Source organism: Ammospiza nelsoni, chromosome 2 (genome assembly GCF_027579445.1).
Source record: "Ammospiza nelsoni isolate bAmmNel1 chromosome 2, bAmmNel1.pri, whole genome shotgun sequence".
Taxonomy (NCBI): Eukaryota; Metazoa; Chordata; class Aves; order Passeriformes; family Passerellidae; genus Ammospiza; species Ammospiza nelsoni.
The window spans coordinates 14,977,927-14,997,237 of NC_080634.1; the positions used below are offsets into that span (position 1 = coordinate 14,977,927).

Consider the following 19,311-nt stretch of genomic DNA (forward strand, 5'->3'; position numbering starts at 1 on the left):
TAGTCAAAATGAACCACAATTCCTTTGTGTGAAGGTTGGTGCCTTACATGTTTCATTTAAGTATAAGACAAACAAGAACTAAAAATCTGAAAAGCTGCTGATCCCATTTCAAATTTCATCTCAAGAAGGTGGAACAATGTACAAGCTAAGAGGGTCCAAACAAACCAGCAACCAGAAATCCTGGAAACTCATCTTAGTTTTTATTCCTAAATCTCTCTGTGTAAGGAAAAAACTCCAGAACAGATTAGCAATTGTAACACTAAGTTTATTTCTATTTTCAGTAAAGCACTGTTAAATTGTAAAAACTCTGTGCCTGCAAAATGCCTTTGGCCAGTCCTTGTTTGATCAGCTCTCCTACCCTTTTCTGCTGAATTTCACATAGTGCACTCCTTGAGGCCTGTTTGATCTCTGAGGGTATGTGGCATACCAGTATCCATGACAATTACTGGATAATATCCACCCAGGATAATGATTCAAGGTAAATCCTAGGCATTTAGTTCCAGTGCTAACACAGGAAAGTGGAGGAAGCAGAAAACACAGTGAGTTTGTGAGTGATTGTGAAGAAAAAAATAATGCTATGAAAGAGGGTCAGTGTTCAAAGGTCAATGGTAAGTATTCAGTCATGGTCTCTATTGTCCTCTGACTCCCATTTCCTACCTTACAAAAAATCCCAAAATGTTTCTCACTCAAACATTTGAAAGTATTGCTATTTGTTTTCCATGTTGCTGCTATATTTTAAATAATCCTCAGAAGAGTGACACAGCTTTAAAGAAGGAAGGCAGGAAATTTTAAGACAGATGAATGTACCTCTTTAGCAACAGTATGCCAATGCAGGTGAGTTTCACACACATCCATTCTTTCCTGGTGAAGGAACTTGCACTTGTCTGGCACCAGAAGAGCGTCACTCACAAACTCGCCCACTGAAAGGGAAAAGAAAAGAAATTAACACCCAAGAAATATTACTTTTACTTCCAACATCTCATCCTGTTAAACCTCTAGCTACTCCTAGCAGCTTTTGTGAATGAGTGGCAGGTTTGCAGAGAATGGAACAGTTTCTAGATGGTGCTTCAAATCATGACCATCTTTCAACTTGTCATTGGAAAGGAGCTCCAGCCTTTGATTTCATATATATTTGTTTATGAAAACCTCAGCATAATAAAACTGCAGGACCCATTGCAGATATATGTGGTGCAACATGAAGTCAGGAGTTGGCAGGTCTAATTCCAGGAAGGGGACTACAGGGGCAGGGAGGGACAACTATGTTTTGTATCTTAATAGCAGTAGGGAAAGGGTATGAAGTGTTCTACATAAAACAAATGACACCATCACCTTGTTTCAAAGCATTTGAGAATATTTCCATTGATACAGTGCTAACAGCAACACAGTCAACTCAGTTATTTTTGCTGCTTCAGCCTCTTCATTGCACCCTCATTTCATCAGCCTGATGAATTCATGTTAGCCCAGAAGGTTGATAAGCAATAGAGCTTATCAGCCAGGAAACAAGATGATTCATGATCACCAGAATACCTGGTCAGATCAAACTGGGTGAAGAGTCTTTTTTTCCCAAGGACATAACTGACCAAAGAGATTGTGCCATCTTTAACAGAAGAACAGAAATTTACATGCTTACAAAATGAACACTGCTCACAGCATCAGTACTCAGAAACTCAGGTGCTAAGTAACATGATTTATTAGACTAAACTCATTGTAATTCTGTACAATTCCGATGTTGCAAATTAATAACCCCAAACCTTCTCAAAGATATTTTTTAAAGGGAAAATTACACAGTACTTCAGAGAAGTGTATATACTGAACATACACTGAATTGTGAAAGCACATGACTCAGCTGGTATAGATCAGCTCCCTAAAGCCCACTTGTCTGTAGCCTACAAAAAACTACAGTTTGTTACCTGAAAGAATCAAGATGGTCCAGTGGCTATTAGGATGCAGTAATAGGTTAATTGATCAAAATTAAATGCCTACAAGCTTACTGTTGAGTAGAGTCATCTCAGGAAGCTGATGAAGTGGCCCTTAAGACTTACAATTAAAAAGTCAGTTTTAAAAATAACCAACAACCAATGCATAGGAAAAAGGCAGAATTCAACAAACAAACCTTTGCTATATACCACACCAAGATGTGTATATCACACTAAATTCCTCACTGTATTTCAGTGCCTTTGATCTGAAGCCCTTAAATAGGAAATATTAACTAGTTGCTGTAACTTAGTTAACTAGGGGGGAAAAAAGTTATTTTCATGCTTCCCTAGCACACCCTAATGCCTGCAAATTAACAGAAGCATTTTCTAGAGGTGTCCAAAATTACCTTGCAAAAATGAGTTAGTACACTTTCTGGTTACCCTAAATACAAAATTTGCATTTTCATTTAACAAAGTCTCAGTTCCCAGTGGTGTCACACACCAATCCTGCAGTGAAAGTCACATAAATTTGCAGCTTTTTGCAGACCAGCCTGGCAGATACCTGAACTTTCTCAGGACATAAGTAATTGGCAACTATTAATGCTTTAATTTAGTCAAGTGCCTGAGCAGTGGACAAGCACACAGAGGCTTTGCTGAAGACTCAAGAGTATGAAGATTTCATGCAGAACTGCAGTGTCCTGCAACTGGGGAGGAATAACCCTGGCCACCATCACAGGCTGGGGGCCAACCTGCTGAAGAGCAGCTCTGCAGAGAAGCACCTGGAGTCCTGGTGGCCAACAAGCTGTCCCTGAGACAACAGTGCCCTGGGGACCAAGGAGGCCAGTGTGATCCTGGGGTGCAATGGGAAGAACATTGCCAGCAGGTGAAAGGAGCTGATCCTGCTCCTCTACTCAGCCCTGGTGAGGCACATGTGGAGTGCTGGGTCCAGTTTTGGGCTACTCAAGACAAGAGAGACAGGGAGCTCCTGCAGTGGGTCCTGTGGAGGTTACAGAGATGATGAAGAGATGGAGTTTCTCTCTTATGAGGAAAGGCTGAGGGAGCTGGGGCTGTTCAGCCTTGAGAAGAGACTGAGAGGGAACTCCATCAGTGTCTGTCAGTGCCTGCAGGGAGGGGTCAGAGCAGGGACCAGGCTCTGCTCAGTGGGGCCCAGCAATGGGACAAGAGGCCACAGGAAGAAACGGATGCACAGGAAGTTCCACCTGAACAGGAGGAAGAGCTTCTTTCCCAGGCACTGGAACAGATCACACAGAGAGGGTGTGCAGTCTCCCTCACTAGAGATATTCCAGAACCACATGGATGCAATCCTGTGCCATGTGCTCTGGGATGATTCTGCTTGAGCAGGGATGTTGAACCAGATGGCCCACTGTGGTCCATTCTAAACTGACCCAATCTATGATTTGGTGAAAAGTAACACAATTGGATGTACCACTGAGTTACATCCACCAAATGGAAGATGGAAAGCTGTCACAGACATGTTTTATGAAAAATCCTTTCCTTAGGATTTTTCCTCCTGAGAAGCTGAGAGGCCTCAGGAACAAAATACAAACAATGATAATCTGCTGCTGTGGAATGCAACAGGTGGATCTGTGATCGGTCTCATGTGGTTGTTTCTAATTAATGGCCAATCACAGTGAGCTCGGACTGTCTGGGTCAGTCACAGGATTTTGTTATCATTCTTGTCCTATTCCTAGCTAACCTTCTGATGAAATCCTTTCTTCTATTCTTTTAGTATAGTTTTAATATAATATATGTCATAAAATAATAAATCAGCCTTCTGAAACACGGAGTCAACATTCTCGTCTCTTCCCTCTTCCTGGGACCCCTGCGAACACCACCACAGAAAGCTGTATGTCCAAAGTTCTGGGTAAGGCAGTTTGGGCTTCAGTGTCATTAAAAGTATGCATGAGTATGCAATAATTTAAAATAAAGCACATTAATTTTTGAGCATCTAATTATATCAACCAACTCATAACAATACACTACAGAAATAGCAGATGTTCAGATGTCAGTGAAGATACTGTGTTAGATCTGATTAGCACACAGAAAATATGCGTTGCTTTATAGAATCACATCGCTTCAAAATAAGGCAACAGCATCTTCACAGTAACCCAAATTCTCGTTTCAGATGAGGCTCCATGTTGCAAACAATGGCTGAATTTCACAGCATTTATTGGAACAAGACCTCCTCTGTCTTTTGGAAGGAACAGAGGACCTGGGGAGAAGGATGGCTGCTCATGGTAATACTCCTTCAATATACAGAATTATAGCAAATTAGGTGTGCAAAAATCTAGGCAATAGCAATCACTTGCAACTTCACATGTGATTTCTATTACCGTCAATTCTATTTTTATAAAAATTAAATTTAACTTTATCCATTATTTAGACATACACAGAGCTAATGTTCTAGAAACCTTTTTCATTCCTTTCACAATAATTACTACCAAAGTTTAAATGCAAAGCTTTAAACTTCTGTTCTATTTTTTTTGTTTCTTTTTAAAATAAATTTATGTTCAAGTGTGACAAACTCAATTGAAGTTATTTGACAACTGGATTGTTTAATTTGCTTACAATAATCTAACAGAAACACAAATCAATCAGAAAGAAGCACTTCTAGCACTTTAGGCTTGCAGGCAAGCTTCTGCCTGTATTGTTCCTGTACTTGTTTAACTTTCAATTATGCTGAGTCATAAGATTTCTAGGATTCTTTGCTTTTTTGAGTGAGTAACCCACAGATTGCTCTGGGAAAACAAGCACATATGAAGGGAGAGCATCCAATGAGAGGCTCTAAAAATAAGAAAAAACTGAAATACTACTTTTCTTTGCCAGTGCATACCATGACAGAGAGAGCTATGCATTACTACATTTCTTTGACTGATGGAGCAACCCAGAGCAGTGCTGGTTATAATTTCTACTGATGGGATTGCCAAGTTCAACTCCAATATTATTTTTAATTCCAACACAGCAATATACTGACTTTGCATCATATTGGGCTGGTCCTCAACACCCTGCCTGTGTTTTGCTTAAGCAGCATCAGCACTTCCCTAGGTGGCAGCACTGCCTTAAAAGCCTCCCTGGCCCCAAGCTGTCCCCTTGTCCTTACCAGCACCTTGTCCCTGATCTCCCAGCAAGTCAGGGTAAACCCTGGCCAGACCATGGATGGAGGGCTTGCAAAATTTGTACCAACCACAAAGCATTGGTATCATTACCACCAACAACACTACCTCTGTCTGCCTTATATTTATCACTATTTCACAGTGCTTTTCTGCCTTATTCAGCATCTCCAGTATTTTGATTACAGCTAGAAGTATGTCCTGTGCAGAGGTACTCTAATAATAAACCATGATGACACCGTTTTTCTCTTGATGAGTTTATAAATCCATATATCTTCTCAGGTTATCCAACACACCAGTGTTACAGCTACTTCTGTTCCAGTAGCTCCTCACCCACTTTTGCAGGGAAGGGCTGGTTAAAACCAGACCCTGCTGGCTAACGGGTATCTGGCCATCTGGAGAAAATAGCTCTAAAGGGGAATTCTGAGTAGAGGTTGTGTGACCACATTAAAACTCACCATCATGTGCCCATCATTCATCTAGCTGAAGGCTGCCAACATTCTGCTCAACATCCTGCAAATTGCTTCTTGCTTAACTTTCCATTTTTAACTACACATCACCACAACATGTATTGTGTCAACATAGTAAGTCACATTTGAATTTAATTTTAGAAATATCATCTTTGCCCCCATAACGCCAGTAACCCCCCTCCTGATGTCCAGTTGTCCACTGTGTTTGTAGCAGACTTCTTTTATTGCCCCATCCTGGTATATCACAACAGGTTACCAGCTCACACTGTTCAAAAACAGTTTTGCTGGATGTTATAATGCTACATTTTAATATTAAGTAACTTCATTTCAGTCAAGGACTTTCTATAATTTGAAAAATTCTCTTGAAACAACAACGGATTTTTTTGCTTTAAGACCAGAAGTTCTGGTCCAGAAATTTCATTTTTCAACACAGCAAATACTAAGAATATCATTAAGAATCAATCTCTAACAAAAGAATTGGAATTATAGTAAAGGCTACCATTCACAAAACCTTTAAAATCCTCTGTCTTGGTTTAAAAGACGGGTGTCTGCCAAGAAAGGCAGGAACCTTCCTGGGATGGAAAAGATGAACCCCTTCCCTCCAAATTATTATAACTTTGAAATTACAGGGCTATCAGGCAAAGATATGGGAAAAGGAATAACAGTTTGTTACTAGTGTATATAAGTATAACAAGACAAACAAACAGCAGCAATGGCAGGAACAAGAAACAAACCCAGAAACCCAATAAACAATAAAACAATAAACAATAAAACCCCTTCACTCAGCCATCGAGCGCTTCCCCTTGGGTGCAGTTCTGGTCACGGCCAGCAGGGGCGCTGCTGGCTCCCGGCCAGGCAGGGCAGGTGCGATGATTCCCCTGGGCCTGCAGGGGGCGCTGTGGGGCGGGCTCGGCCGTCCCTGCGCATGGCAATGTAAGCTCCAGCAGAGGGAGGGCAAGGAAAGGGCCTTCCTTTCCAGAGAAAGGGCCTTCCTTTCCAAGGAAAAGGGCCTTCCTTTCCAAGGAAAAGGGCTTCCTTTCCAAGGAAAAGGGCTTCCTTTCCAAGGAAAAGGCACTTCCTTCACAAACTCTCAGGCACCAGCCAGTCTCATGGCTACTCCAGGTGACAAATGGGCTATAGCAGAACCTCAGAGCAGCAGGCTGGAACAGCAGAGGGGAGCGCACCCAGGATGGCAAAACAAAGTGCAGCAAAGACTCCAAAGCTGTGACAGGAGCTGCAGGGCTCTGGGAGGACATGGAGGACATGGAGGTAAAGCGTAGCAAAAAGCCCAAAGCAGCAGCAGGAACAGCAGAGCTGGGCAATGGCAGACAGGCTTCTGCAAGCAGCTGGGAGACGCTTCCTCCACAGAGGGGGAAGGAGTCAGGGTCCTGTTCCCCGTGAGGCCAGGTGCTGAAAAGGTCCCAGTTCAGCCGCTGCTCCTGCAAGCAAAGGCTCACCCAGAAGAAGCAGTGAAGGACAAGAACTCTGCAGTGGCAGTGAATGCCCTGGGCAGCAGCAGTCTGTCACCAAAACCACAACAAGCTCCACTCCGATCCAGAGAGCCAAACAGGGAGAGGGGACTGAGCCCAACCCCTGACCAAAATCTCATGGTATCTCTGCACTTTCCCAAGGGAAAGTCCCCCAGCTACCAAGGTCACTCCTCAGCTAAGAGACTGCAACCAACTGCACCTTCTCCCGTGGCCACATCTTTTTTTCTCTTAAGTACTCATTGTTGCAACCTCTTAGGCAACAAATGGGAGAAAATTTCCGAGCGAAACAAAAGGAAAAAATCCTAACCTCCAACATCTTCTCTAGGAAGAAAAAGGCTCAGTAAGTCTGCATGCTCCTAACAAGATGATTGCCCTATCTGTGTAATGGAAGGTATCAAAGCAAAGTAGTACAAAATAAAAGCACTGTGTGAGATATGGTCCTGATCAGCAGACTTTCCAGCCACTCCATAAACTAGATGAAATGTGAAGATCCCACCAACATTGAAGAGAAAAAAAAAGCAAGGATAAGATGATAAAGGTAATAAAAGAAAATCCATTACAAAACCGAACACCTTCTAGCAGATGGCTGGGCTCCAAACCAAAAAGTAACCATGTTTAGAGAAGTACTTTCAAACAAAGCCTGTGTTAAATTTTGTATGAAGAGGCAGTGCACATGCTGAGGGTCTGGGGCTCAAGGCTTCATTTTCATGTCACCAATGAGAACAAAGGCCTTGCTAAAACATATTTACAAGCTCAAGTGCCTGCACAGTATATATTTGGGAGCATTCAGAGAAATGTGTCACTTCCCTGTGACTTTGTATAGATTATTCAGAACCATCCCACACTCAGCAAGATGCCAACCAAGGAACAGAACAACCCCTTTCCTGTGCTGCTGTCCTTGCTCTGCCCTGCTCCCCAGCTCCAACACCTCTGTCACCTCTTGTGCTCACACAGCCACATTTCTTCAGTATGTACTATGTTATGCATACAGTATTACATCTATTTAAATAGACACATAGCTTTAGGATTTTTAATTAAATGTCATGTTTACCTAAATCTTTACGTTTTCTCATTTATAACATTGGTAATTAAAAGTAAGCTGCAATCTGCGTGAGAGAGCAAGCCAAATGCACCGGCCTGAAGTTCAAGGAAACAATGCTTTCTTGAAAATGTTTTTTCTTTTCTTCAGAAGTCCAGAAAAGAAGAGACGATGCAAAGCACCTAGATACTTGTAAAATTTTTCAGCAAAATGGTTTAGTAAGCACAATTATCTAGCAATAAAATGAACCAGCCATAGTGCTCTTCCCTGTATTATACTTGGTACCTACAGATGAAGAGAAGAGGCTGTGCCAGTGAAAATGTGATTTGAAGGAGTTTTCTGCTGTGCCCAGTCCCTGGCATGGCTGTCCTCTGAACTTGGGCATGACACATGTTAAGCCATATAGTTAAAGGTCTTCATTCTAGTTTGAAGGATTTAAACACCCTATAGTAAACAAGGGATTTGTAGAGTTCTTCAATTTCAAATTTAATTTTAAATAGAAGTTACAGGCCTCTCCATAAACTCATCCATCAGCCAACATGAATGCAAGGTAGTGCTGATAAAGTGTGTCTGTGCCCCAGCAGCCTGAAACATTTTTCTGACAAGAAGAGGCTTAACTCCTGCCCATAACGCTGCCTCCAAAACCAGCTCTGTAGCAAAACTGTTCCCACTCCCTCATTTTATCTGTTGCCTGTGACATGAATTTCAGTTAGAGACCCACAGCAATGCAGACCTGCAGACAGAATTTGAAGGGCAGGAGTAGAAGTGACAGCGTGACCTGCACATCCACCTCTGGTGCACAGAGTGGGAATATCTGCAACTCTTCTGTCTTCCAGAGGCTTGGCCAAAACTGTGCTGGTGAAACAGCAAGACCAAAGGCCTACAAACTGAATCCTGACTTGAGCTGACAGAAGCCATGAGAAAGCTCTTTGTGAGAAGAGAGTTCTGCAGCAGTGAAAAACAACTTCTTTTCCTTGAGAAGAACTTTAAGACCATGAAAAACAACCTGCTTTCCCTGAGAAAGAACTCTAGGACTGTGATAAACACTAGCCACCTGTATAAACTGCTTCTACACCGTTAGATAGAAAATGAAAACTATCTCTCACAAACAACTTTTTTTGCACATAAACACTGAACAATTGAGTGAACAATTAATACAGGGTAACAATTTGTTACCTAGTTGGGGATAGACAGGGGATGTTCTTTAAAAACCTTATAAATAGACACGTGTGAAATAAATCAGGATCAATATTTTTCTTCTTTGCACCATAAAAGCGTGTCCTGCATCTTTCAGTATTGAGTGCCACAGTGACACAAAACCAACACTGATCTCAATATTTACCCTTCATCCTTAAAGTACAAGAATTTTTTTCCCCATAACTTATAGTTGGAGGGTGGAGGGGAGAGGACTGCTATTGTTCTGTTCCTTAGCAGGCATGGTACCAACCCATCACACATAGCAAAAAATACACTCTGATACAATGACTCTCAAGCAAAAAACCTCCACTGTTCTAGGCTACAAAAGGCAATTATTTGGGATTAGTAAAGCCCTCCTATTAGATTAAGAACTGACTGATAATTCTAGTTGTACTATTTGGTATCATCTTGATGCTCTTGCAATGGTGCTATGAAATCATGACATTTAAGGTACTTTCCACAAACACAGATGGCACGCAACATGCTTAGGACACAACATCAAGGTAAAGAGAACCCTTCTGGAATGGACTCATTGACATCTAAATATCTACATGTGCACCACAAGGAGCTTCAGTGTTGATGTATCACATGATCTACTGTGATTTCTGGCAGCTCCAAATACCTCACATAGAACTCTAGAGCCAAAGGGCAAAAATCCTTTAGGTACAATCCATCAAAGTACACTTGACTGGACCAAAACAATTAACTATATATGTAGAAATATACATATAATTAATTTGTGGGGCATACTATGTCTTCATTTCCATTGGGTACCATAGATTAAAAAGGTTATTTCTCAAACCTTCTTCCTCCTTCCTCTATAGTTCTTCCATCAGAGACATAAATAGAATTTCAGCTCACTTTGCTATTTTGTTGCCTGACTGAATTATCTGATATAATTGTCTTACTTCCCAGATAGAGCACAAGATCAGATTTGATGCATTATGCCACAAGCAGATAAATGTGTTTACATGCAAGAAGATTCAAATGCACATCACCACACACTGGCATCTTTAGAAACAAAGCAAATAAACATTCTTCAAAAGTCCACAGCACCTCAACAGTTTATTACAACTTTAAGTTCATTTACGTCTCTCATGTTTTTTACTTGTTTTCCAAATCTTCGAGGAAAAATTTTGCTGTGAGTTCAGTAAGATGCCTTTTCTGTCCCTTTCTTGCTCAGTAATGCAACATCAAAGAGCTGTGATAAAGCCCATTACCACAGCATCATGCCACATGGATTCCTGCTCCTGTCCCACCTTCCTTCTAGGCCTACAAAGTAAAAAACACCATCCCAGAAGTTATCAGTGTGATCAGCAGCAAAGGTCACCTCAAAAAAGGTTTCCTGAGGAATTTTCCCTTCAGTTTTCTTCCTCCAGGCGCCTACCACTCATGCTAGCAAACTTGCTTGCCCTGCACCACAAATCAAGAGTTTGCCTCTCAAACACAATTTACCAAGAAACAGGCTGCAGAATTCACCTTGGGAAGATGACAAATTTCTGGACTGAGTTGTTCTCCCTTCTAATTCCTTGGCACACGTTATATCTGCAATGCTTGGCCCACAAATGAGAATTTGTTGCAAGCACAACCCCTTCCCTCACAATTACATAATCCTGCCTAATTTATTGGAATTATTGAGTTAAAAAACAGCAGGAGTAATGAAGTCTGGATAGCCTGACTCCATCCTGCCTCAGTGACAGAGCTTTTATGTGATTCTGCCCAAGTAAATTCTCCTCCCACACTGCACTTAATCACTTAATGCTTATTCCCCTCTCTTTCTACAGCCCCAGCAGACTCTTTAGTCCACTTTTTCCTTTCCACTCCATTCTGGCAGTAATTCTGCCTAACAAATCTGTAAGAGAACATGCTCAGCTGCTCTGGAAGGCTGCTAAACACATTGGTGACTGAAGCATTGCTGCTTACAGCGGTAAAAAAGATTATAAAGTGAAGGATGCTGTGAGTCAATGCTTGCTGCAGAGTAATAGGTGGCAAGTTTTGGTGTGTTTTCAAGTAGAGAGGTTGTTTTTTTGAGATTCCAGGTCCCACCCTAAACTGACAGCAGCATGTCTGGCTAAAACAGGTTTACTGCAGTGCTATAAATAAAGGCAGCCATAAGAAGTTGGAAGGTGCTGAAAGCCAAGCTAAGTTAGAAAAGACTGCTTGATCCAGAGTAAGAGGGAATTAACTGGGCTACTCAAATGGGAGGGCAGAATAACCAAATAACTACTGGAAATTATTTGATGTTCAGAAAAGTCAGTAAAATTTACATAAAGGAATAAGCCTGAAAAAAGAACAGAACCAGAAAACTCTAAGGAACAGATCTGAAACATTAAAGGCTTAATGAGACTATTTTGTGAAGATTTACTATGATTTTGCCAAGAACCTTGGGCAGAATTCTGGCCACAACTCAGCAGGAAAAAAAAAAAATCCAGAAGGAATATAGGACAGTGGTAGCTTCAAAGATAACAGCACTTTTACTTGAAACAAACCATGTGCCCTCAGAAGCTGCTTACACAGTACTGCCTAAGAGATGCAGTTCTATCCCTACTGTTACATGTCACTGCCATTCTGTTTGCAAAACATCCTGTCTCTGTATAGCTTTGTACAGCAAGGTGCAGTTAAAGAAACACAGAAATGTTCCTTAAAACACTGACCACCTCAGCCTGGAAAAGGAAGGCCAAGGGACAAGAGATAAGAGTATCCTGACCTCCATGTCTCTGAAAATTGTCATGAAAAACAGAACCTGAAATGGTGATAAATATTTCTCCTCCTCCAAAACAGGTAGAACTCTTTTTCTTCCACAGTGAAGTGCACACATCCCACATCAAGCACTTAGGGAGACATGCAGGGTGCAAGACTGCAAGAAATACAAAACAAAAGGGAAAACAATTTCTGAACCATATGTCATATCTTGAGGACTTCCTATATCCAAAATGGTGCAGAAGACTCCAGATATCTGGGCATGCTCCTTTCAGCAAGGTAAGATTTTTCTAGTCTTATCATCCTTTTTCTGACAATGCTTTAAAACAGACCAATTAGTGAGGTAATAAAGTCCCAGCCCAATGGCTGCTCTTATGAGCAAAGGCTCACCCACAGAAAGGAAGAAGCAGTACAGGACTGGATGCTGGCAGTGACAGTGAATTCTCCCTGCAGTAAGCAACAGCTTGATCATCCTCCTTCCAATGTCGAGAGCAGCTTGCCCCCAGGACCTCGTCCTTTAGCTGCCCCCAAATCTCACGGTATCTTCCTCCTCAGAGAGAAACTCCCAGAGAAAAAGAAGTGTAGCTAGATGCTACACTGCTCTCCCCACCTTGGTCACCTTTTTTAAGTACCCATAGGCACCCAGTAGTTAGTCTCCTAGAAACTTAAAGGAAAAAATTCTGTAAATAAAAAAGGAAGAAACCAAGCCCCCAACACAGGTTTTCTTCTAAAGAAGCACATTTCCCAAGTACCCCCACATCAGAGGCCAAAAGCACTATCTGGACTCACTAACCCAGGCAGGCTCAAGAAGAGAAAACAGGAATGTCATACATATGGGTGCTGCATGTAGTATTAGTAAAGGACCAGCAATTACCTCAAGAAAGGACCTACTTCATCCTCAGGGCAGAAAAATGACATCTATAATGTCACTGTTAGGTCAGACGTGACATACAGGTGTGATCAGGGTCCAAGAAGAAAAAAGTTTTTATTCTGCATGTTCTCCAGCTTATATACTCTTAACAAAGCATGATCTTATGTCATTAACTACATCACAATAACTTATTATATTCATTGGTCCAAAGCAATTAGCATCAATATAATTGGCAATAGTTTTACAGAAATTTAGTAAGGCACATATACACATCTACTTAGGCACGTAGTCTAGCTTACAAAAATGTTCATGTATCTTTTCTAATCTGTCTCCATGCTGATGGCCTTGTCTTCTTCCTTGCTATGGATACACTTGAAAATCACCAACTCTTATTTCTTCTAGTAACTCAGCTTTGCTTGCAGGCCAGCTGTCAAGCCCCTCCATACTATACACCACTGAAAGTCTTTATGCTAGCATCATCAGTCCAGTGTTGAGATACTGTTAATTAAAAAAAACCACGGATACCAAGAAAACCTCAGGTGGTGTATAAAATAAAAAAATATTTTGCATAAATGCATTCTCTTCATCATTTTCAGACTTTTTTTATATAAAGTACACTTTGATTTTTTGCTGATCTATTTTGCATCTCAAAATATTAATTGCCTCTTATGTTGTAGTCATCCAACTTTACTGAGATTCCCTTTATTCCTTGTACTCATGTGCTTTAGTTTTATTCCAATTACACCTTTTTTCATGACTGATGAGCTCCTGTACACACTGTCAGGCAGGACAATAAATAGACGAGCATGGCATGACTCAAGTTAGCGGAAAATAGAAGAGCCTACTTGCACATGCTAACTCTATAGTAGGAAAGGAATCGGATTATTCAAGGCACACTTCTCCATACTCAGTGAATTTTTAATGAAGTCAGTTTCCACAAATGTCAAGACTGAACTTCCACATATGAAAGACAGCAGCTTTTAAAAAGACAAAGGCATTTCTAAGAACCTTTAAGGAAATTAACAAAACTATATACCACGATTTAATAAAGATGACTGATATTGCATGACCCATGTTAGTGCTCTTCCTTATATTTAAATATAAACACTAAAAAAAACTTAGTGGTATTTCTAAAGAGCAGATACATTCCAAAACTTTGGGAATCTTGTATTTGTGAATGTTTCCCCTCCCCCCAGCTGTCTTCAGGTTTTCAAAAGATGAAATTGTGCCTGAATTTCAGAACATATCAGGCTTCACAAATGGTACCAAATGCACTAATTTTAGCACCCCAGCTACTGACATCACTTTCTGTTACTGCTAAGCTGCACAATGAGTTGCACACCAGCTGTCAGTGTTCCTGCTCCCCCTCTCACAGCAGGCAGCACACATGTTTTGCAGCAAGACCTGCAAATGCAAATCTCCAACCAGTTTAAAATTTCGTGCCCTCCCTCTGGCTGAAGGGATACTTAATGCACTTCACTATGTAAGATGTACTTGGCAAATGGGCTCTGAAATGGCAACACCAAGCAGTGAGAAGCAATTTGGATTAATGAATTCTTTAATACCTTAAATATTCATACCAGTGACTTGCTAAAGACACCAATCAAATGCAAAGATGGCATAAAGATTAAATGCTTAGGAATTATTCAGTACAACTGGGACCAGTAATCCTGCTGTGCTTTGCATTATTAAATGATGAGATGTTTCTCATGGACAATTCTTGGTAATTAGAGTAGAGCATCTGGTATTAGGAGTACAGCTAGAGAAGGGCCTGCTTGTCATTGATGTCTAGTGGAAATAATGACCACAGATAGGTGGAAAGAATGAAAATACTTCAGACATTGAAGGTTTGATCATTGAAAGGCATTTCAAATGATAACACTTCAATGAGGAATATAACACATTTTAAACAAGGACATGTTTACTTCAGCAAGATTTCAATTCTATTCCCCTGCTCCCCCTTCCCAAACACCTTGATATGGCTCATTTTTAAATAAAATTTTTGATTCCTTCTACTTCAGAAGTAAGTTAATCCAATTGTTCCTCTCCTTCTTTCTCTTCCAACAAAGAACAGAAATTACTACAAAATCCAGTTCAGGCAGTAAATGTTTCTCCAATACTATCTTGTGCAAAGGCTATAATGAGTGAACAAGTAATCTTAGAAGGAGCATTTGAAATAAATAACTCCATAAGCAGCAGCTGAAGATCAGCTTTGTAGAAATACTTTGTTGATTATTATAACCCTAAGCAACCACGTCCTGTAACATTGCTGAGTCCTGACCAAACTTTCACTGAAACTGTTACCACTCATGAGAGAAGGACTATGCCATTTAGCAGTGACATGGGAAAACAAAAAACTACTCTGAGGCTTTGCAAAGTTTACAAGCTATCTAACTGACAATTACCTGACAAAACAATACTTTGTTCTATACAAAGTAAAGCCTTTACCTATCTCTTAGAAAGAATGACAGTGTGGTCTGGCAGCTCAGCCAGGATGGGACAGCTTGGGAGAAAGAGAAGAGCCTATTGGCACATGTAACTCCAGGAAGATAAAAGCAGTAACCATGCAGACTAAATGCAATATCACAATCAGCATTCAGCCAGCAACACTTTTTAGAAATAAAATACGAATTACTAGCAACAGACAACTAATAAACACTGCTATTTCTTCATGGTAAATTCTGAGTGGTTAGTAAGCCAGGTTTTAAGTATTAGAGCAATAGACAACTTGAAACTTGTCTATGGCTACCAGTTTTCCAAAAAACACCTTCATGGTTAGCAGTTTTAAGTTCTCTGATTAATAAACCAGATTAAATTACAAGGTTTAAAGCCAAACCTGACTGATTTACATATTCTAAGACACAGAATCTGAGGGAGCTTTTCCTGATGTGTGGAAAATGCAGAAGCTGCAACCACATTGCAAGAAAGACGCGTTGGGGAATTACAGGCTGCCTCACTTCAGTTTCTGGGAAAATCCTTAACCAAGTTCTACTGAAAGCCATTTCTGGGCACATGGGGATAATGATGATGATTAGCAACAGCCAAAACAGATCTAATAATGGTAAACTGTGCTTGATCAACCTAACTTGCCTTCTAGGATGAAACAGCAAAATTGGTGAGTTAAGAACAGAGCAGTAGATACCATCCAACTTAACTTTGGCAAGGTATGCAACACCATCTCCCTCTTGCAACATCTTTGTATCCAAGTTGGAATGTTATGGTTTTCATGGATGCAGTCCTAGTGGGGTAAATGTTGGGATTGGGTTTTTTTCTGTTCTTTCCTTATTACCACTGTGTTGCTAAGAAGCACTGATGGCTGGGTACTTGAGATGGGTGGGGAGGTGAAACTCTTGGTTTTTGGGAGTTTCTTTCAGGGGGGTAGACATACCTCAAAAATGGGGGCAGGTTAAAAGAGATGGGGTGGGGGGTGACCAGAACTGCAACAAAGGGGAACGTGCCACAGCTGAAAAAGGCCAGGACTGGGTTTGGGTTCTGTTTGTTGATAATGCCACAGTTATTGTTGTTTGTTTGCTTTATTATACATACTAGTAAAGAACTGTTATTCCTGTTCCCATATCTTTGCCTGAGAGCCCCTTAATTTCAAAATTCTAATCATTTGGAGGGAGGAGGTTTATATTCTCCATTCCAAGGGAGACTTTTCTGCCTTCCCTAGCAGACACCTGTCTTGTAAGCCAAGACAGTGAAAACCTGCGCTGTGGAGCTCAATGTGAAATGGCTCCTGGCTGTACTGTACTCACAGCCATACTCTGCCTGGAAGGAAGTAAAAATACCACACCTCAGGGCTTCTTTTTGGTACTAGTTTTGTTTAGTGAATTCTATCAGTGAGGAGAAGACAGGCTGCCTAATGAGGGGGACAGTACATTCGATTAGAGAAATGACCTGCCTCACTGGGTATGCAAATTTTTTGGACCCACTCCAGGTATTAAAAAACAGTTTCTAAAAGAAACTATTTTTTTTCTACAATGTAAATACAATTTATGGCTTCTATCATTAAACACACCAAGGGAGGAAAGGGGACTGGATTCTGTTCACCAGGACTCCAACTCTCCTATCTTCAAGGGCAGGATGTCAAAGTTATAACTGTTACTAATGATGGGGCTGAACTGCTCTGAATAACTAAGAAACAAAAGCTCTGTATTGTCACTAACCCTCCCATGAGTGCACTCAGTAATACAGAAGTCCCTGTAACATACTTTCTACATTCAATGAAAGTCAACAATTTCTGTGAATGTGCAATGCCACATAAATATTTTATATAAATGTTACTACCTACAAAAAAACTTCACCCTCTTTATAATAAAACTGTTTCTCTCCAGTTCACATTGTAAGAATTAACTCAGTGAACACAACAGTAGTTACCAAGAGAAAATGTTACCTGGTAGATGATGTTCAAATTCTATCAAGTTATTAATTCCAACCTGTTTCATTTTTTCCTCTTTGTTGTAAATGAGTCATTATGGACAGAAGCCATGTCAGAATTAACAGGTAAGATCATGTTCTGTTGAGAACCGAATCTTGACCTTAAGGAATAATATAAACAATATGTTCCTTGCAAATACTGAGCGACATATAATAATATTTACTACTTGCATGGACTTTATGCTCAGAAACACTGCATAGTGTCATAGTCTAATTCCCAGTATCAGAATGAAGATTTTTTAAAAATTCAATTATCTTGTATCACATCAAGAGATAAAAAATAATGGAGAGAGTAAATGTATTTTAGAGTAAGGTGAGCAACAGTAAGGAATACATCAAACTCTACAAGAACACTAAATATATCATGTTGTAGGCCTACAGAAAGGATGACCAAATAAGAATAAATCAAGATAAAGCACTGGAGTGTAACATTTTGTAATATATCTAAAAGGTCTATAAAAGCTTATTTTTATCATTAAATCCTTTGCAGATTTCTGCCCCTAGTCAAAAGGGTCTAGTTGAACCGTCACTGAAAAAAATGTAATGCCAAAGCATCCATTCCAAATGCATAATACAAAACAGGAATGATATTAAGGAAGATCAGTGCATTATATATTTTTACATACATATTTGACAATATGTATATGAGCTGAAATGTATCTTATGAGTTTCCACACAGAGAAAACATTAGGCTAACAAAAGTTAGCTGAAGTGGGCACTGCTCCAGAGAACCCAAATTCCATTTGGAGAGTTGCACACAACACAGGGAAACACAGAGCTTTAAGTAACAGGTTAGCGAATCAGGAGCAAAAACTTTTAAAAGAGCAGATGAAAACTGGCATTATGCTGTGCCATTCCTCTGACATCAGCAACAATGCAGCATTGCAGGTAAGCCTCCAGTGGCGTTAATAACTGAAAGTGGAGAACAGATATTGCTGGCTGGGGGTTATGTACAAATCACAAACAGGACAGGACTGCTAGGAACGTGCCTTGAGCTGTTTTATTTTTCAGCATCAGTCTCATTACACGGTTATGACAATGGGAAGATGCCAGCAGCTCACATCCCAGGCAGCAGACCAAGAACTTAATGTTACAACTCACTTTATAAGTTTTTTGCCCAATCACACAAAGAAAAAGCATATTGACAGTAGTTCCATCCAACAACTATAAGCACATGTACCTTGGGTTAAAGCAATGCTTGCTTATTTCAAATACAATACCTGCTTGTAAGCCTTAAAACACAATGCCCAGAGCTCCATTATTAGGCTTAGAACATTTTAATCTCTTACTAGATAAACTTTTCTGTAGCTCAGGGAGTTATTCTAGACAAGCGTTAATACACAGACCATTGTTCTATTTGTCCTTACTTTTCTACATTTTACATAATTTTTCTGCTGACCGATCTCATGGCTACTGCTTAGCTCTAATCACTGTTCTGCTGTCTCTGAGGCCTGCCATTTGCAGCTTTCCCAAAACCCTCTGCTTCTATGAATTCCCACAATCAGACACAAAATGTGCTCCACTGCAACATCTGTTGGTGGTGCTGCCTCTTCCCCCATGTGCCTCTGCCCTAATTGCCCAGGAAGCTGAACTACTCTCTCAAGGCTCCTCTTTAAAGTCACACAGAGGAGACACCTTACCAACAAACTCATGCTCAGGCCAAGACTGGTCCAACAGGACAGCAAGAAGCCTTGATTGCTTTTGAAGTCAAACTGCTACCATGAAAAACTTCACCAATTAAAGTTGATAAAGATGATGAAAGGACTGGAGCATCTTCCTTATGAGATCCCTCAGAAAGGCTGAGGGATCTGGGGCTGTTCAGCCTCATAAGGAGATGACTGAGAAGGGGCTCCATCAGTGTCTGTCAGTGCCTGCAGGGAGGGGTCAGAGCAGGGACCAAGCTCTGCTCAGTGGGGCCCAGCAATGGGACAAGAGGCCACAGGAAAAAACGGATGCACAGGAAGTTCCGTCTGAACATGAGGAAGAGCTTCTTTCCTGTGCAGTGACCAGGCACTGGAACAGATCACACAGAGAGGGTGTGGAGTCTCCCTCACTGG

The 19,311-nt window shown here is 40.7% G+C and overlaps 1 protein-coding gene across 5 annotated transcripts in view; it reads right to left on the bottom strand.

The window, feature by feature from the left end:
- The window catches only part of APP (amyloid beta precursor protein), a 195,273-nt gene that overhangs the window by 88,486 nt on the left and 87,476 nt on the right, over positions 1-19,311 (bottom strand). For all 5 annotated transcript variants that reach the window (XM_059467031.1, XM_059467030.1, XM_059467028.1 and 2 more), the window contains exon 4: positions 808-920. In XM_059467031.1, coding sequence (XP_059323014.1) covers positions 808-920 — 113 coding nt within the window. The remainder of the gene's footprint in view (positions 1-807; positions 921-19,311) is intronic.